The following is a 20,027-nucleotide window of genomic DNA, read 5'->3' as shown; positions in this document are numbered from 1 at the left end:
CCGACTGACCGAGAGCTGAGGCGTGCTCTCTGCCTCGAAGGGCTGGGGGTGGCCAGCAAGGACCCAGGAGGGGTACAGAGATGGGGCAGGAGCCCCCGCTACATAGGAGTCCTGACAGCACCTCCGGGAAGGTGAAGCTGAGGGATGCTGGGGGCACCGCCTGTCAGCTCACTTTACAGCTCTGGGCTCTGAGCCAGGACAGAGGCAGGTGCCAGGGTCCATCCCCTCCATACTGCCCCCCAGCAGTCACACTGGCGCTGACACCCCCACACATCCCGTCCCCTGCTTAGCCCAGGCCCACTCCCCCCCTCTCCCCCCCCGCCCCCCCGTGGCACAACTTCCTTTCAGGTCAGTTGGCACGGCCGCAGCAGCGAGTGAATGGACACCCCAGAAGAGATGATGAGGGGTTTATTAAGCTTCCATGGCCGTCTCCGAGTCCCCGCTGTCCCTCCCTGAGAGGGCGAGCGAACTGCTGACCAATGAACGCGGCTGACTGGAGACGATCAGCTGTTCTCGATTCCCAAAGACTTCCTTCACTGAAAAGGAAGCGAGAGGCTGAGGGTCTGCAGGGAGCCTCCCGGGCCCTTGATGCTCCTTTTCCAATCACGGCCACCCCAGAGGCCGGAAGCTGCTCGGAGGGACGGATGACAGGCCTGAACCCTCTCAAGCTTTGCTCTTGCCCCGCTTCCTCCCCGGGCGCCTCTGGCCGCACCCCATCTGGAGACCCGTCCCCTGTGCAGCTTTCCCAAGAAAAGGGGTCCGAGTCGTGTAGACTGAGGCGGGAGGAGAGGCGCCAGGCAGGCACCCGAGACAGCCGCCATTATTATAGTGATGAGGAGGAGGAGGAGGATTCTTTGGGCTTAAAGTGCTTCTCATAAAATTCCATGAAGCACACCCAGGAAGGGGAAGAGTACTCTAAGGGGCACAGGGCTGGCCCGAGAGCTGGGGAGACCCAAGTTCTAGTCACGCCTCTGACCCACACCAGCTGGGGGACCCTGGCCAGTCACCGCGCCCCTCCATGCCCCACATAACTCCCTGAGGCCACACGCCAGGCCAGTCAGCCGCCCATCGGGGCCGTGCCCACACCCTCTGGTCCCTGTTCGAGATGGTCTGTGCCCGGACCCCAGGCAGGACCACCCGGAGCATGGAGGAGCCTTACCTGAAGAGATGGTGCTGATGTCCCAGACCCGCAGCCCTTCTCTCTGACCCCCAAACGCATAGACAAAAGGCAAGTCTGGGCAGCAGGAGGTACAGAAGAGGATGCCCTGAGGGAGAGCAACAGGGGTCAGAAATGGGCGGCATCCCGCCCCAGGCACCGAGAAGGGACGCCCCCACAGACAGATGGGGTGAAGGCTGTGGCCCTGTCTGCCCCCTGTGACATGGAGCCCAAAGGCCTCTGGGAACAGTCGCTGTCACCCTCCACCCCCAGCAGTGAAGACTGCCCCGAGGCCAGGGTCTCGCCAGTCAGGACCGAGCCTCCTTGCCCTCAGTGGTGGGGCCAGCCCCGCTCCGGGCTGAAGTACAAAAGGCACCCGGAGCTTCTCACCATTTTCATGTCTCTGGAGTGGACCAGACTTGGCTTGTCTCCTAATATGTCCCAAATCTTGACATATTTGTCTGATGAAGTGGTCACGAGGCAGCCCTTCACCTGACTGCTCAGTTCAAGTCCTAGAAAGGAAGGCAAGATGGGTTTTGCTAGGCTCACCAGGTCAGACGTCTTTCTCCTTTAACTGTGTATTCAATTGGGGCCAGCCAGGTAGCTCAGTAGACGGGAGGTCCTGGGCTCAAACCTAGCCCCAGACACTTCCCAGCTGGGTGACCCTGGGCAGTCACGTGGTCTCCATTTTCTAGCCCTTACCACTCTTCGGCCTTGGAGCCTAAGATGGAAGATAAGTTATTCACCAACAAGTATGAAGAAATAAAGGAAGGAATCACTTATACCCACCAGAAACTTCTTCATCGTGTGCCTTGAGGGTAAAAATCGGCTTATTTGAACGGGCATCCAGGTTGTACACAAAGCCATCTTCCGTGCTAGCCTGGGGAGAAAACACAAGGGACAAGAATACACCCCACGGTCAGCCAAGAGCCTGAGAGGGCGGGAGCCGGAGGCTTCGGTGGGTCCCTTCACCCGGGCAACTTTCATTAATTATTTCATGAAGTGACCAGCAAGCACTTACCACAGGCCTGCTTAACAACCTGTTTCTTTTTTTAACTTTTGAGGCAAATGGGTTAAATGCCTGACCCAGGGTCACAGCTAGTAAGCAGCTGAGGCTGGATCTGAACTCGGGTCTTCTCTGAGCTGTGTGACTCTCGGCAGGTCACTTAAACTCCGCTCCAGTTTCCTGTTCTGGGATGACAAATGCACCTGCCTCCCAGGGCATTTGTGAGGATCAAATGAAGCGTTTGAAAATCAATGTTAAGGCGTTCAATAAATGTGGCTCGGGCAGCATCATTGCCATCACTGTCATCACGCGGGCGAGGTACTGGGGATAATGAGAGAGTCCGAGCCTGCTCTCGGGACACATTTCATATGTGTAACTGGAGGGGCGATGGAGGCGAGATGGGCAGAGCTGCCCAGCCTCCCCGGGCCTCCTGCTGCCCAATTCCTCCCCATCCTATTCGTGGCTCCCTCCCTCCTCTGGTACTGCTCTTACTGAACCTGCCCACTGGAGAGCGCTGTGTGCCCACACTCCCCGATCTAGACGAAAATGAACTGATAGCTCAGGCTCCTTTCACTCCTGCCAAGTGACTGTATAGTGGCAAGGACTCAACCGACAAAATTCCCTGTGCTCCAGCCCCTTCCTGTGTACGCCTGTGCCCTCCGGGCAGACTTTTGGGGCTGCCTGTGGGATGCCAGTTGGGGCTGGGAGGACCGAGGCTCTTTTCACAGGCAGGCTCCGCAGCCCGTGTGCCAAGGCAGCAAGAGTCAAGGTCCTTACCAAGAAGTTGCAGGGAGAAAAATGATTCCACGTCACCCTCTCCACTTGCCCGCTGAACTTCCAGAGGCGGTGGTTCTCCTGGGGACTCCGGCAGTCGTACAAGGCCACAGACCTGGAGGGCCAAGGACAGGGGAGTGAGGGGCACTTCGTAGTGACCAGGGCCTGGCAAGAGCTGAAGGCTGGAATTCAAAGCTTCCTCCACTTTCTTCTGAGGGTCCCCCACGAGAGGAGGGGCAAAAATCTCTCCAGAGGCTAGGGAGATGCTGCCTCTCTAGCCGGGAGGCAGGGAAGAGGCTGGGGGCTCCTCTTCATGTTCTCTCCCCGGGGAGCCCTGGCTCTGAATGGGTAATAAGAGCTGGACAGCCCAGGCCAGCCGCTTCCTTGGGCATAGGGACTACATGGGCACCACACCCAGGTACACAATATTGCACTTGGCATTCTCGGGTCAAGGCCTTATTCCCAAACTAATATTGGCTCTATGAAGCTGGGTGAATCACAGGCTCAATGAGCACTCGTCCTCCAAGAGTGTAAAAGGGAGATAATGACTGTTGGGAGAATGAGCCGAGAGAACGGAGCAGGGTTTGAAATCTGCCAAGAGCTGTGTTGGCATAAGCCTTCCTGCAGCTCAGGCAGAGGAAGGGGATACACATACAACTAGCTGTGTGGCCCTGGGCAAGTCACTTCTGTCTGTCTGTCTTAGTTTCTTCCAATTATAACAGTAGCCACCTCTTGGGGTGGTGATGAGGATCCAAAGGCCAGCTCACCTGGAGTCAGAAGGCCTGGTTCAAGTCTCAGCTCTCCTGGTCACTACCTGTGTAACCTTGGGCAAAGCAATTGACCTCTCTGGGCCTCGGTTTCCCTATGTGTAAAAGGAAGATGCTGGAATAGATGGTGCTTATATCCTTTTCAACTCCAGGCCCATGACTCTGTTTTCCCTATATCCCTTGATTTCAGAAACTACAAAAGTTTACCAAGTAAGAAAGGGTTGTGAGGGTTTCTTAAAAGAGGAAAGGAAGCCTGCTTCCAACAATTAAGCATCTCCCGAGGTTCTGTCCAGAAAGGCAGGCATGATGGGTCCCCTGCTCACAGGGGAGCAGCCGACAGGCACGAGCCCAGCCCGTCACGGCAGAGTTGGCCTTAATTGTCCTAACCCCCTTTGCCATCTCTGCTGAATAAAATGCAGAGACCTGACTCCTGGGGCTTAAGGTTTCAGCATATCATTTGCAAGTAAGTGTGGCCATCTCCAGGAGCCGCCAGGCATGGCTCCTGGAATGCACTGTTTGGTCCTGGCTGGCTCTTCGTCCCTTGAACTCCACAACTCACCCAGAAAAGTCTCTCAAGGGGCAGCACACAGGGATGTCACTTACTTGTCGTATGAACCTGAAATGAGGGTCTGTGGCTCAAATGGGTGGAACTGCAGCGTTTGAACCTGAAAGGGAGCACACAACAATCTGGAACCGTCGGATGTTGGCCTGAGAAAGGAGATGATTCCAAGCCGAGCCCTCTGCAACGACGATGACTGAGCTCGGCCTGAAGAAGGGTGAAAAAACACATCTCCCTCCTTCCTCGCTTCTCAGAGGTGAGGGGACGTGGGGCAGGGGGCACCACACAGATGCCCAAGCTCAGGCAGTGGCTCACTTTGCTGAACTGGGCTTTTCCCCTTCTTTTATTATTTGCTACTACAAGAGGCAGCTTGTCATATTTGAAATGAAAATTAGTGAAATTGAAACAATTAAACCTTTAAGAAAGAGGAGGTATGTGCTCAATCCTTTGGACCACGACTAGCCAGACAGTCTATCCACTGAAATCCCTTGCCTGGATGAGTGAGACACTTTGTAAACAATACATGTCGGTGTCTCCAGCCTCCCGAGGACAAGCCGGCATCTCAGGATCGCAGAACAAATACCCCCGCCTACGTCTTCCAGTGGCTGAAGGACACATCTGTCTTGACGTGTGAGATGTCTCCTGAGAATAGACTGGCTATTTTCCTGCAACCCCAGAGAGAAACCCCAAATCAAATACCTTGTCTGTGTGTAGAGTCAGGCTGGCCGCGGGCTTCCCCAAAGACATGTCCCAGAGGATTATTGTGCCATCAGCAGACGCACTGGCCAGCACATTTCTGGAAAAAGGAGCAAAGAAAACAGAGCAAGTGACCTTTCACCAAAACCCAGAGGTATTACATTGGACTAGCAGAATAGAGATGACTTCTTGGTTGTGCATTAAATAAAAAAATTCTTTAATAGGCTTCCCCTGGAAATTGAGGCCTAAAATTTCAACCTAGAACACTAAAAGAACACACTTAAAATAAAGACAAGATGGGATTAAGTCTTCTTAGGGAATGGTACTTTGGTATAGTTACTTGGGGGCAGCTAAAAGGCTTAGTGGATGGAGAGCCAAGCCTGGAGATGGGAGGTCCTGGGTTCAAGTTTGGTCTCAGACATTTCCTAGCTGTATGATCTTGGGCAAGTCACGTGAACCCCATTAGCCCTTACTGCTCTTCTGCCTTAGAACTGATACACAATATTGATTCTAAGATGGAAAGTAAGGGTTAAAAAAAAAAGAATAGTTACTAGAAATCATTGCTGCTATGACAGAAATGCAACAGGTGGGGGTGGGTACCCCATTCTCTGGGTAAAGCAGTCACTCCAAAGGAAACCATATGGGTCACCCCAGTATAGCTGAGTTGATGTGACCAACTTCAGGGACCCATGTGAGCTTGTGTCCATGGCTAGGGAGGTCTCTCTTGTCCGAGGGTCATACTCAATTATTTTGATTACATTTCCTATTCCTGTTGAGTAAGCTGCAGGGAACTGACATTCTGAGCTCATTTGGTCACGGGTGTCTGAAAACACCGACACTGCCATGGATACAACAGGCACTCACATCAGTACGATGCCCACCAATCACTTCGCTGTTGAGTGGCAAGGCATATTCTAACCTGACTGCTATAGACACTACTCTACCTTAATTAAACACAAGAACTCCCCAAGAAAAGCCCTCAGAGGAAGCTTATGATAGTAGCATGAGAGCAGGCATTTTGTGATGGCAACAGTTTTAGTGGAAGTCAATACTGGGGCTCTAGAACCCATAAAAAATCCATTAATCCAGTCTTTCAACAACTATTAATGCCTGAAAGTTATCATGGATCCTCCTTATGACCCAAAAAGAGAGTGAGACCCAAAGCTTGTACCTAGGGCCATATCTCCTTTTCCAGGCCCTTCTAATAAAGAAAAAAAAATTAACTCTAGGGACAAAGACAAACGTTGGAGCTACCGTAAGTGGAATTTGAACAGAATGGAGTAAAGTGGAAATATAAATTATTAACAGAGCTAGATGGCTTCAGGAACAAGGAGAGGTAGATTTAGGTGAAAGTGTAAAATCAAACCAATGCTCCATGGCAAGTTTGGTCAGAGAATGTGAACAAGCAGGTTTCAAAAGAAGAAATACAAACTACCAACAACCATGTAAAAAAATTGCTCAAAACCATTCATCAATAGCTTAAAACAAAACAATTCTGAGGGATCATGCCACATCCATCAACACAGCAAAGCCAGAAAAAGATGGATGGGGAAACCTCCCTGTTAGAGGGGATTCTGGGAAAGCAGACTCCCTCGTTCACTGCCAGGCTGGGAAAAGAAACTAAAAATGGCTAAGAAGTAACTGACTTGTTCCTCTCTTTTGACTTGCACTGTGACCACCTGTGATTTCTAATTAGACTCTCTGGTGGTCTGCTGGGCTACCAGCCCTCGCTGCCTTCTAGGTGCCAGCAGGCACACACAGAGCTTGTAGCCAGCCTGCCTAGACAGAGCAGCCACGTGATTAACAATCAATGACTATGGATCAAGAAGTTCAGGGCACAAAAGCCCACTAAGAAGCCTGCTCATGGGGCAGTGAGGGGAGAGCAAGGATGGAGAAGAGACAGGCCTCAGTCCCTGCCAGAAGCGTGCGTGTGTGAGAGTTGGGGACAGCCGGGGCAGCACGAGTGAGCATGCTCCGGAGACTCTCTGTAGGGAGGAGAAACCCTCTGTGAGTATGACGCTGAGAAGTGGAAATGTATCAACTGGGAACATGACTCATCCAGGCCAGCTATTTTAAAACATTTTTACCTGACTAGCTTATTCCACGAAAGATCAAGAACAGCATCCGTGTGTCCTTCTGGCGTCTCTTCAGCTGTTTGGCTCTGTAACAGGAAGTGATCTTCGATTATTATTATTTTTTTAAACCCTCACCTTCCATCTTAGGACCAATACTATGTGTTGGTTCCAAGGCAGGAGTGGTAAGATCTAGGCAATGGGGATGAAGTGACTTGACCAGGGTCAAATAGCTAGGAAGTGTCTGAGGCCAGATGGGAACCCCGGATCTCTCTGGGCCTGGCTTTCAACCATTTCTAATGATAATTAAGTCCTTTGGTTGCAAATAAGGAAGTTTGCTTTGAAGGCTAAAGGCAGCAAGGGCCCAGGGTTTGGTCTGCCTCCCCAGTATAAAGGGCTTTACTTGGGATTTGGGGTAAGAGAACCTGGGACAGAACCCCATCTCTGACATATGACCTGTGTGACCCAAGATAAGTCACTGTACCTCCAAGTCTTAGTTCCTCATCTGTAAAATGGGGTGGAACCTGTGATCCCTCTTCCATGGGGCTGTTTAAATTTCAAGCGAGGCTGTGTAGAAAGCACTTTATAAACTTTAAAGGGCTAAATGTCCAGGTATAACCTCAGACAGTTCACTTAACCTCTTGGGCTTGTTTCCTATTGCTGTGAAATGGAAGTGGCAGCACCAATGGATGTCCATCGTCCCTTCCAGCTCTAAGTCCAGCAGGGGGCCACATCTCCCAGCAAAGATGGAGTTTTCCATTCAAGCCTGGACCTGCCCAGTATCCTTGGGTCAGGGCTGGACACATGTAGCCTCCCTCAACTATCTATTGTTCACCACAGGAACAGCCAAAGGGACCATTCACTCTAAGGCCTGAGCAGGGGTTCAGAATACCAAAGGAGGCAGCCTGTGCCCACTTGAACAGTTATCAGAGGGGAAGGAGGCCCTGCCGGAGAGGGAGGCCACTGCCTAGGCAAGAAGCATGCAGAGGACAGAGGCTGTTCCTCAAGTTCCCTTGATAATGATTCTAGATGCAGCAAAAACAGCTTATAGGGCTGTGCCAATCTTCCTGCCATCCTCTTGGGGCTTTAAACGTTCCTCTTTACCTTTTTCCCTTTCTTCTTCTTCTTCTTCTTCCCAGATTTGCTTCCAAGGGAGAATACCGGCTCTAAAGAGTCCACGATATCGAGGTCCCACACTTCGATAACAGGGGACATGGTGCCCACAGCCACATAGTTTCCTGCAAGAGATCACAGGGGACATGGTGCCCACAGCCACATAGTTTCCTGCAAGAGGGCAGAGTATGTGCCAGGTAAAGGCCCAGGATGGCACTGCTGACATCCCATACGTTCTGCACTGGCCCTGTGCTAAGGGCACATCAGTCACCGATTGGGGGTGAGAGTGGGGTTCATTGCCCTTGCACAGGGAAGCTTCAGGGCCGGGCAGCTTTTCTCTGGGCCCCAGACTTTGTATGTGCTGCAGCTTGGAGTTAGACCTGCACCCAGAGCCCGTCTCTGTGGGCGATTGTGCTCCGGGCCTTAGCATCTGCTGTGGATCCTCAAGGAGCCTGATCTCTCAGGGCCCTGAAGACGCTGCTGCTCGGGCTGGCTCCAGACATGGCACTGGCGGGGGCTAAGCCCCACTCCATCGCCCCTTCCCCCAAGCCCACAGAAAGGCCAGCTGACCCCCACGTCCAAGCCCCCCCCCCCCCACTGGGATAGGGCGAATGTGCATCTTACCAGGGGCCTCGTCAGGGCTGGGATCAAAGTTCAGCCACTCCACGCAGAGGGGGTACGCACACAGGATGATGTCGTGATGCACGTAGAATGAGTCCTCCTCCTGGTTATAAACTGAGAGAACCAGGCGATGAGCTGTAGGGCGGAGCCCCATCTGATACCAAGGGGACTATTGGAGCCTCACAAGAGGACGCGGGTGGGGGTGGGGTGTGTGTTTGAGGTCTGCCTCTGACACTTTCTCAGTGACCCTGGCCAAGTCACTGTACCTCTGGATCTCAGTTTCCCCTTCTAGAAAAAAGGGGCTAGAAACACTGGGGCTGTGGGGAGCAGAGCGGTCTGTGAACCCTGGCTTGTGTGTGCCCTCCACACGATATTCCTCACAGCAATGGAAAAGACCTTGCTGACACAGTGCCTGCTGGGCCTGAAGACGGGGAGACCTGCATTTGAATCCTGCCTCAAACACTTCCTGGCAGTGTGACCCCAAGTCTCTTCCACTGTTAGCCTCAGTGCCCTCATCTGTCCTAGGGGGATAATAGACACGGCCACCTCCCAAGGTTGGGAGAGTCTAGGGAGATGCTATTTGGGTAAACCACAAGGACCTCCATGAATGTTTGCCATCTTTGGGATTCTATGAGATGCTACCACCGTTCTCACAAAGGGGCACCTTCAAAGTCCCCCCATCCAGGCTTCTGCTGGTCCATGTATAGACTCCTCCCAGGGCCACCACTCGGCACTTTCCTTACAGACCTTTGTCACGCCCCCGTGGCACGGTGGGATGGGACAGGGGAACCAGAAGTGGACATGGGTTCAAATCCTGTCTCTGATACACTCTGTGTGGCCTGGGGCCAGTCCCTCCCCCTCCCAAAGCCTCAGTTTCCTCATCTGTAACTACTGGGCTGGAGGGCCTCTGGCTCTAAACCTCTGATCTAATGACTGCCCCGAGGGGCAGGGAGGGCAGTGAGCCAGCTGGCTGGGGAAGCTGCCAAAGCAGCCCTGACCTGGCAATCCTGGGAAGGGGTGCATTAGAGTGCCCATTTCTACCCAGGGGCAACTCAAGGCTCTAAGATACTGAGGGCCTCACCCTGGGTCCCCAAACTAAGAAATGCCAGAACCAGGCCTCAGAACTATGTACTTCCACCACTGTTCCTCACAGCTTCAGTTTAATACTGGATTCTAGGGCCAAAGGCAGGCAACTAGGAAGTGTAGTGGCTAGAGCGCCAGGCCTGGAATACTTCCTGGATGGGTAACTCTGGACGAGTCACTACACTGTTTGCCTCAGTTTCCCCATCTGTAAAATAAGCTGGAGGAAGAAATGGCCAGTCAGTCCAGGATCTTGGTCAAAAAAAGCCCAAATGGAAACGACTGAATGACAAAAAGGAGTCAAAGGAAGGTTCTTTGGAAAAGACAAAATCAGTCCAATTTAGGGGAAAGAGACTCTGTATTCCAATCCTGACCTTCCGAGCTGCTCTGGCCTTGGGCAGACCGCTCAGTTTCTCCCATTATAAAATTGGGTGGGGGAGGTGCCCATCCTGATGATCTCAGAGGCTGTTTCCTTTCTACATCTGAGACCTCGAGCTCCCACAGGAAAAGACCAGGAACCTCCAGGATGGTACCTCTGGCCAAACCACATGGGGGCCTGACAGTGGCTGTTCAGGGAAGCCACCATGACAGCCTACAACCCTGCGGCCTCCTCTGCTCACCCACCATGGATCTCCAAGCTGCACTGGTCATCTTCTGCCCGACCGCAAACGATGAGATTGTCTCCAGGCTTAATCAGGAAATCCTCGTGTTCGTATTGCTCCTGATGGATGGAAAGAGGCCGAGAGAAGTGTGTGAGCGGCCAGAAGCATACCAGGGACGGCACAGGGGTCTCTTAGGGCTCAGGGGACTTCAGAAACCTTGACCCTCCGACTTAGAACTGCCACCGTACTGGGCAAGGCAGAAGATGGGAAAGGGCTGGGCAAGGGGGACAGTGATTTACCCAGGGTCACTCAGCTAAGAAGTATGAGGATGGCACTTACTGTGTTTTTAAGAGTAACATAGGGGTCTTCATCATTGTTCCCATAGACTGTGAGCCCCAGGAGAGACTCTCTGAGAGACTCAGCACCTAGAATGAGAACACACAAGAGAAGGGACAGACTGGCACCTGTTGGGAACACACCCACGATCATCTTTTTAGAACTCAGGGCCAAAAAGCCACAGAGCTGGCCTCCCCAACCCTGCCCATCATCTACTGCCCATTTGGGCTTCATCTCTCCTGTAAGCATGTGAGTCTCTGGAGAGGAGAGGAAGGCCGGGGCTATTCTGTATCCCCAACACTGGGCACGTAGGAAGCACCTGATACTCTCTCGGTGCCACCCTCCCTCTTTGTCTCCCCCACACCTTTACCTTCTAGCTCATAACTGATGCTAGTACTGGTTCCAAGGCAGGAGTGTGGGCCTCAAACCAGGAATTTGGAAGCAGAAGGCTTGAGTCCAAACCCTCCCCCAGATGTGTGCTGGCCGGGGCTTGCACTCCTCATTCGTGTACTTCCGAGGCCCGTCTATCTCTCAGTGGAGACCCCACGGCCTAGCACGGGAAAAAGGGGGGAGGGAGGGGTTCTAGGAGGGAGTCTTACTTCTTGTGTGTTATAGACTACAGATCGGCACCTCAGGCTTGGAAGTATATGCAGCCAAGGCAAGCAGTGAGAACCCCTGAACAGAGCTCAGAAACCCCGGGAGCATGAGGGGGAGGGGCCAGGGCAAAAAGCAGCCTTACCTGTGTCCTCCTCATCGTCATATTTGTCCATCTCGTATTCGGCAAGCTCATCATCCTCTGGGTGCCCTTCCGAGGGGGGCTCCCTTGCCTGTGCCAGGACAGGGGCAGGGCCTGCACTATCCCCTGCGGCATCCCCTTCGTCATCGTCATCACCACTGTCTAGGGCTCTGGGGGAAGATGAGAGTGTCAGGCAGGGAGGTGTTTTTAAAAAAATTTATTTATTTTAAAATATTTTCCCATGGTTCCATGATTCTTATTGTCTCCCTCCCCTCTTCCCTCCCCACTCCCAGAGCTGACGAGCAATTTCACTGGGTTATACATGTGTTATCACTTGATACCTATTTCCATAGTGTTCATTTTTTATAATAGAGTCACCTTTTAAAGCCAAAACCCCAAACAAATCCTAAGGCAGGGAGGACTTGCTGCCTCCTGGGGCTCATAGTGAGCCGTCAGTGCAGAGGGAGATGGGACAGACCAGGCTGCAAGCCCTGGAAGTGCTCACCTTATTTTTTCCTTTGCTTCATCAATGAGCCGCTTCACTTCGTCCTTGTCAAGTTCTACCTACAGAGACACAGAAGGCATATCAGGAGGGCTTCGAGGCAGAAGCCTTACCAGGTAGTGGTCCAGGTTGCTCCAAAGAGGATTTAGAGGGTGGCTGTCTGCCAGAAGCCATTCTGAACCTTGGCTGTTCCCTATAAGGGCCCTTTGGAGACTCTGGGGCCCAGCCTCGGTTCTTGCCTCTTATCCCCCAGACTCACTGGGCCTCATTTTCCTCTGGTAAACCTGGAGGTTGAATTATCTCTTAAGGCAGCTCAGGGGCAAGAGGGCTGGAAGATTCTGGTTTGAACCCCACCTTGACTCTGGTCAAGTCACCGTGCTCATTTGTAAACTGGGAACAATTAGGCACTAGCTCCTGCCTGGCCTCTGTGGGGAATCTAGACTCTTGAGCCTCTTTATAGTGGCTGTCCTGATTCCTCTGCCATGTCTTTTGGCACAGCCAGGGATACAGAGCCCTGGGCCCGTCAGGAAGGCTCAAGTTCAAACCACCCTCAAACTGGGTGACCCTAGGCAAGTCACTTCCCTGTTTGCCTCAGTTTCTTCATCTGTAAAATGAGCCAGAGAAGGAAATGGCGAATCTCTCCCAAATCTCCACTGAGAAAATCCCGAGTGGGGCCCTGGATGCTGCCCTGCGGGTGCAGCCAGACCGTACATGGGTGCAGGCATACCCTGTGAAGTGGGTGGGAGCCGGAGGCCGCCTGCCCCAGCCCCTCCTTTTCCAGGTACAGGGTCCCCGCACCCGGGGCGAGGCTCCCCGCCGAGCCTCAAATGGGAAAAGATCCATTTCACAAGCTTTTCTCCCGTCTCTGGGTATCAACATGGTTTTGGAGGTTACAAAGAACATGAGGCTTGGAGGCCCAGAGGCTTGGAGGCCCAGCCCGGCCCTCGGTTCGGATCCCGGACCCCGTGTTTGGCCCTTCATGAGAATCAGGGTCCTTCTCTGGCCTGCCTAGCCGCTATCTGGAACCCCTTCTTGCCCTGGGTCAGGAGCTCTCCTTCTTCCTCTCCTCCACCTCTTCCAGTGTCAGGAGCTCCCATTCCTCCTCTCCTCCACCTCCTCCAGTGTCCGGGAGCTCATGCGTGGTCCCACGGCCTCCTCTTAAGAGTCCACTTCATAGAGGCTATGCGTTCGAACCCCGCCCCCTGCACAGGCTCGCCTCCGGAGTCCAAGTCTTAGGGTCGCGGGGCAGAGCCAGCTCTGATACTTTGTATCTAAAAGATAGTGTAACAGGAGGTGGGGGTTCCGGAGAGCTTCACGCAGGAGGTGGCGCTTGGGCTGAACCTCTAAGAAAGCGGGGAGTTCTAATAGGGGAAAAGGAGGGGGGAGTGCATTCCGAGGATCGGGACAGCCTAGGCAAATGTTCGGAGGTGGACGACAGAACTTTATGGAGGCGCTTTCCTTCTCCCTTCCGCTCCGCTGACCCCACGAGACAAGTCCCCGCCGTTCACCTTATCTGGAGTCTCCTTGGCAATTCCTTTGCTGACCCACGCCACGCATGTCACTTGCCGGCTGCGCTTCATGGCCCGGTTCAGAGATCCAGGGGCTACACGAGGGGGAAGGAGACTGAAGCGGTAGCTTCTTGGCGCAGATCTGATGATGTCACAGTACGGAGACTAGACCCAGCCGCTGCCCCATTAAAATGAGAAGCCAGCTGTCTCCTGCATAGTGCGTCATTGTCAGGCGCCTCTCAGGGAGGGGCGGAGGCAAAAGGAGCTGGAGCTGGGCACCACGTGGAGCCTGCGCAGGCGCAGGGAGGCGCGGCTGGAGCCAACATTCCTTTGCTGACCGGGGCCCGCGAGGGGGGAAACTGAGGCCCGAGGAGGAGATAGGGATCTTACCCTTAGAGCTGGACGTGACCTCAGGGTTCATTTAGGCCAACCCCTTTATATTATTCTATTTTAGTTCATTTCATTTCATTTCATTTTTAAACCTTTACCTTACATCTTAGAATTAATACTGTATGTGGGTTCCAAGGCAGAAGAGCAGGAAGGGTTAACAAAAGTGGTTAAGTGACTTGGCCAGGGACACCCAGCTAGAAAGTGTCTGAGGCCAGATTGGAACCGGGGACTTCTTGTGCCTAAGCCTGGCTCTCAGTTCACTGAGTCACTTGGTTACCGCTCCCTTCATTTTACAGAGGGGGGAAACTGAGACCAGAGAGGTCATGAGAAGCAGATTTTCTCCCTCCCTGAGACAGTGAATAGTCTGCTATAGGTTATACCTACACTTTCATGTAATAACTATTTCCATATTGCTCATGTCATGATAGAAGTCACATATCACCCATGCAATAGAAATCTCATGAAGGAAATAAAGTGGCAGGTGGTGTGTTTTGATCTGCACCCAGATCCCCAACAGTTCCTTCTTTGGCTGTGGATAACATTTTTATCATGAATCCCTTGTGGTTATCTCAGAAACTTGCTTTGCTAATAATGGTTTAGTCCTTCACAGTTGGTCATTGTATAATATTTCTGTTCCTCTCTATACATTGTTCTCCTGGTTCTGCTCACTTCACTTTGCATCAGTTCATGTAAGTCTTTCCAGGTTTTTCTGAACTCATCTTGCTCATTTCTTATGGCACAATTGTCAAAAATTGTTATTATATGTAACAAAGAATAAAAATAGGAAAAAAAAGGACAGTCCTTTGGGTGTTATCTCCTTTGGGGAAATGATTATTTTTTTCCTGTGACTCCCAATCTTACTTAATTCTAGATATTGGAAGATTGGACCTGACTCCACGTGCTATTTTGTATAACTATTGAGTAGACAATGAATGGGACCTAGGGACTAATGATAGAGAGGGTCAGCCTGGCCTAATAGCTAGATTGCTAGACTTGGAATCAGGAAGACCTGGGTTCAAATTTCTTCTCTGCCACTTCCTACCTGTATGATCTTGGCAAGTTACTTTTCTAAAAAATGAGGGGGTTGGGTTTTAGCTTCCAAGATCTTCCCACCTTTAAATTTAGGATCCTATTATAATCAAAGTTGTGAGGGACACCCATACCTTGGCCAACAGACAAAATTCAGACCAGTCAGCACAAAGATTATCCTATGATATCAAAAAGCTAAAGGAACCTCAACTGTTGGCTTTCTCCAGTGGCAACAATGGAGGCACTGAGACTCAGTACTTTCATCATCTTCCAGGTGATAGATCTGAGAGTAGATAGAGAAGCTTAGAAATGTTAGAAAATTTCAAGACTGGGAGTGAGAAAAATATATTTAAGGAATTTTGAAAATTTTACAAATTTTAAAGTGCTTTGAAATCTATGTTTCAATGAATCTTTGAGCTGGAAGAGGCTCTAGATAGCATCATAGGATGGGAGTCTGAGAGTTAGAAGAACCATCAAATCCAATTCTGTCATTTTATGGAAGAGGGAACTGAGGTCCAGAGAGATTCACTTTAAGTGATTTCCCAGAGTGGGGCTAGCTCATAGATTTGTAGGATTATAGACTTAGAAACAGAAGAGACCTTCGATGTCATAAGGCTAATCTCAGTTAGCAGATGAGGAAACAAACCTTGAGAGTTGAAATGACTTGACTATGGTCACGCAGGTACTAATCTTGCCAGAATTCATGGCTCATTCTCTCAAGCCCTTTAACAAAACAAACCAATTTGATTTCTGAGGGAGATTAAACAGGGTGGCTATAACCATTTGTGCCATTAAGCTCATCACTAGAGAAAAGGGTGAGGCAATAACAGTGATCTCAAAGCATCCTCTGTGTCTAGAGACTGCTCGGAACACAGTATCAGGGTTCATCGAACACAGACGAGGAGCGCCACCTGCTGTCCCAAAGCATGTATTACATACAGTTCTAGGTTGCTTCTGAGACCCTGGAAAAGGGAGAAGCCCCTACTATGTGCCAGGCACTGCACTGAGTTCTAGGGATAAAAGAAAGGACAAAAGGACAGTTCCTGCCCTCAAGGAGCTCACATATAATGCGTTAGCACAATATACTAGTGACTGTGTACAAACAAGATACAGATAGGGTAAGTTGGAGGCATTCAGCAGAGGGGAGACACTAGAATTAAAGGGGTGGGGAAAGGCTTTCTATAGAAGAGGGGATTGTAGTTGAGACCTAAAGAAAGCCAGAGAAGCCAGAAGGTGGAGATGAAGATGGAGAGCATTCCGATTTGGGGCGACAGCCATTAAAATGCCAAGAGTTGGGCAATGCAAAGTGAGTGGAAGAGCCAGGAGACTGGTGACACTAGATTATAGAGGATGTAGGAGAATGAGAGGTAAGAAGACCAGAAAGGCAGGAGGGGGGCAGGTGAGGTTGGAGCTTGAATGCCAAGCCAAGGAGTTTATGTTTGATCCTGAAGGTGATAGGGAGCCACTGGAATTTATTGAGGACAGTGATATGGTCTGACCTATGCCTTAAGTAAGTAAGCGAAACCTTGGATTAGGGCTAGGAAAAATGAAGTAGTATTGATCCTACTGCCAAGGGGAATTCACTTCCCCCTCTATGTAAAAGGAAGGGTTGGACTGGCCAATATCCATAGGTCCTTCCAGCCTGAAAATCCTGTGTTTCTATTATTTTGTCCTCTTTTCCATCAATGCTTTTTTAATTCATTGTCCCTAAAATAAATTTATTTGCACATTTGAGAAGTCAGTGGGGTATAGTGGAGAGAACCTTGGACTTGAGTGAGAGTCTGAAGGTTTGGGTTGAACTCTTTCCTGTGCTACATATATTAGCAGAGGAATTAGAGCTGGCTTAGAAAAGGCTCTATTCTAACCCTTTAGTTAAAAAAAGAAAGAATTTGTAAAGTATAAAAAATAAAGTGCCAAACCAAAGTATTTCTTAAGAATAAAAATAAGAAAATATGAAAATTAAAGTATTTATAAAGTATAAACAAGAAATAAAATATATTTTGTTTTTATATGACCTTGATTTCCAATTATATCTCTCAAGGGTCAAGGTAGCACAATGGAAAGTGGACTCAATTAGGACTGGGAAGACCTGGGTTTGAATCCTACCTTTGCTACCCTGATGATCTGGGGTCAATTCCTTGTCTTCTCAGGATCTCAGCTTGCTCCTCTGTTGAAGAACCGGGTTGGACCTGATTGCTTGAAAGGTCCCCTTGGCATCTAGGTATTGTTAGAGCACAGAGCATAGAGCACCAGGCCTGGAGTCAGGAAGAGTCATCTTCCTGTGTTCAAATCTGGCCTCAGATACTTACTAGCTGGATGACCTTGGACAAGTCACTTAACATTAGTTTCCTCATCTATCAAGTGAGTCAGAGAAGGAAATGCCAATCACTCCTGTATTTTTGCTAATAAAATTCCAAATGGGGCCATGAAGAGTCAGACACAACTGAAATGATTGAACAGGATCCTTTTCAGCCCTAAATCTATGTTCTAGGATATTACCTCTGTGGGTCACAGTTTCCTCATCTGTAAAATCTGGAGGTTGAGACTTGCCAGAGAGAGGATGGATTTAAAGTCCAGAGTGAGATAGATATACATGCTTGGCCATGGCCCATGTGGAAACTTGTCTTGTTGGACTGTGCATGTCTGTGGTGAAGCTTGTTGTGTTCTTTAAACATTGTTCAATGAGAGGAGGTGTGGGAAGGAAAGATAATTTTTTTAAAATGAAGAAGTTGGTCTAGAAAACCTTTCCACCTCGAAATTGATTATCCTCTGAACCTAAATTGCTTGTCTTTCTTCAGTTCCCTCATTCTGCAAACTGAAGGAGTTTTATGAGATCTCAAAGGCCCCTTTCAGCTCTCAATTTATGGGCCAGAGTCACTTGCCTCAGTTTCCCCATTTGTACAATGACCTAAGTGACCTCTGAGGTCACTTTCAGCTCTCCGTCTAGGAACCATTTCTCTCACTCCTTCGAAGCCCAGACAAATTTCCTGGAAGTCTTCCTTGACCACTCCAGCCTTCCATGGTCTCTCCCTTCCCAGAGCCACAGAGCTTGGCTCCTTGGTCCTGTTTACATAAACTTGCTGGTGCTGTTGTCTTTCCAGGCTTATGTATATCTTCACAACCCCACCCCCGAGCAGACACCCCATAAATATTCGATGATTGATGGACTGCCCACAGGAGGGAGGGCACCTGAAGGTACCGTGGGAAAAGGGTATCTTGCAGACAACTCCCACCAGATCATCAGCTAAGGTAGGCAGCTCCCCTTGGGAACTCCCCTTGGTGCTGAAGGCTGACAACCTACACACAGGGAAACACGGGCTTACTTGGAGCAATCCCCCAACAGCCAAGGGAGATAAATCCCAGGCGCCATGCATGGGGACAGAAAGGACTCTCCTGAATCCAATGGTGTCCCCTCCCAACTTTGTTGCCCAAATGAATGTTTTCCATCTGGTTCTCAGGATGCCAACCAGGGGAAGGAGGCTCTCTTCCAGTCTGCCAATAAGGTCTGCATCAGCATCCCTGCTAGAGAGTCCCAGCTGGAGGCTAAGACAGAAAAGAGCCTAGAAGGGCCAACCAGGGTCAGGAAAAGCAACAGGAAACCCTCCTGGGCAAATAAAAGCCATTTCCTCTTTCTTTGCTAGGTTTTGCAGATAAAGAGAATAATAAATTGCTCTCAGCTTCTAGAAGTCCTTATCAGTGATGGACAGGGTAGTAGCTAAGCATTGAAATGCAATGAGATTAGCTTGTAAGGTCTCAAAGGACCACAGAAGCTGATTGCCTGAGCTTCTAAGCCTACCACACACACTGACTCCCCTGAGACAAGAGGACAAGTTGCAGGTGTGTCCTAGAAGGGAAAAATCAGAAAATAGCCTAGACCAGGAGAGACCTGGGTCCCAGAGTCAGAAGTTGAAGGATCCATGTACTTTGGCTGTGTGATCTTAGGCGTGTCATTTACCCCTCAGGGCCTAGGGCAACACTTTAGGGATATAAGTTACAGAGCAAGTTCTGATGGATGTAATTTCCTTATCAAGAGTTCCCAATAATGAAGAAATCACAGACCTGAACTCTTTTCTTGTTCAGTCATTTTTCAGTCGTGTCTGACTTTTCCTGACTCCATCTGGAGTTTTCTTGGTAGAAATAATGGAGTGGTTTGCCATATCCTTCTCCAGTTCATTTTATAGATAAGGAAACTGAGGCAAACAGAGTTCAGTAACTTGTCCAGGGTCACACAGCTACTGAGAATTTGAAGCTGGATTTGAATTCAGAATGGGCACTCCTGACTTCTAGGCCAGTACTCTATTTACTGTGCCACCTAGATGAACCTCACCAAAAAAAGAAAAATGACTCAATTTTCATTCTGTGTGTTCATGTAGGTCAGGGGTTTTTAACTTGGGAGCCACAGGCTGCCAAAGATCTTGAGGAGGGAGTTCCTATGGACTTGGTAAAAAATAATATCTTTTTAAAAATCTTTGATTTCTTTTGTAAACCTATAGATTTTTATTTTATGCATTTAAACACATTCTGCTGAGGAATCAATAAGCTTTACATAACTGCTCAAGGGGGTCTGATACAGAAAAAGAAATGGAATATCTGATCAAGGTCAAGTCACAAGTCGATCTGGATTTTTTTTTTTTGCACCAAAAAGTAGGCCACCAAGATGTCTTGCTCTTGGTCACACAGCTAGGAAGCATCTGAGGCTGAATTTGAATTCAAGTCTTCTTGACTCTTTCTCTTGACGCATTCTCTCCACTGAACCATCTAGCTACTTCCTAGGCACACAAAGGTTAAGGTGACTTACTCAAGGTCACACAGCTAAGAAGTGTTTGAGACTGGATTTGAGCTCAGGTCCTCCTGCCTCCAGGCCCAGGGCTCTTAAATACTGAGCTTTACTGCTTATAGTCTACCCCATTCCCTACCTTTAATCCCTTTAAAGAGAAAATAAGGATGGCTTTTAGTTCTGAGTGTCCTTATGAACCCTTTACTTTCTTCATGCCTGGAACTTCCTCTCTCTTCATTTCTATCTGTTAAAATACTTCTGTTCCTGCCAAGCTCAACTCTGGAGTCACTTCTTCTTCCTGAC

At 49.9% G+C, this 20,027-nt stretch overlaps 1 protein-coding gene across 1 annotated transcript; it reads right to left on the bottom strand.

The window, feature by feature from the left end:
• Nucleotides 1–391: 391 nt before the first annotated feature.
• Nucleotides 392–13,753, bottom strand: PWP1 (PWP1 homolog, endonuclein). The gene is made up of 15 exons (XM_001375189.5): nt 13,529–13,753; nt 12,024–12,082; nt 11,522–11,688; nt 10,786–10,871; nt 10,469–10,565; nt 8,768–8,878; nt 8,135–8,268; nt 7,046–7,119; nt 4,962–5,058; nt 4,307–4,368; nt 2,940–3,051; nt 1,946–2,036; nt 1,547–1,668; nt 1,160–1,265; nt 392–536 (listed from the first exon to the last, which is right to left on the bottom strand). Exons 1-15 carry the CDS (start codon nt 13,598–13,600, stop codon nt 412–414), a joined length of 1,515 nt encoding a protein of 504 aa, XP_001375226.2. The 5' UTR covers nt 13,601–13,753; the 3' UTR covers nt 392–411.
• Nucleotides 13,754–20,027: the final 6,274 nt, after the last annotated feature.

This window comes from Monodelphis domestica, chromosome 5, assembly GCF_027887165.1.
Source record: "Monodelphis domestica isolate mMonDom1 chromosome 5, mMonDom1.pri, whole genome shotgun sequence".
Classification (NCBI taxonomy): Eukaryota; Metazoa; Chordata; class Mammalia; order Didelphimorphia; family Didelphidae; genus Monodelphis; species Monodelphis domestica.
This window is presented reverse-complemented; position numbering and strand designations above follow the sequence as displayed.

Bases quoted from the DNA above. Each gene is read 5' to 3' on its own strand.
- PWP1 (XM_001375189.5), bottom strand. From the start codon at position 13,600: ATGAAGCGCAGCCGGCAAGTGACATGCGTGGCGTGGGTCAGCAAAGGA. The intron at 8,269-8,767 runs GTAAGATGCACA...GATCTCTTGCAG, and splicing joins CAGCCCTGACGAGGCCCCTG to GAAACTATGTGGCTGTGGGC. The intron at 4,369-4,961 runs GTATTTGATTTG...GCTCCCTTTCAG, and splicing joins TGACTCTACACACAGACAAG to GTTCAAACGCTGCAGTTCCA.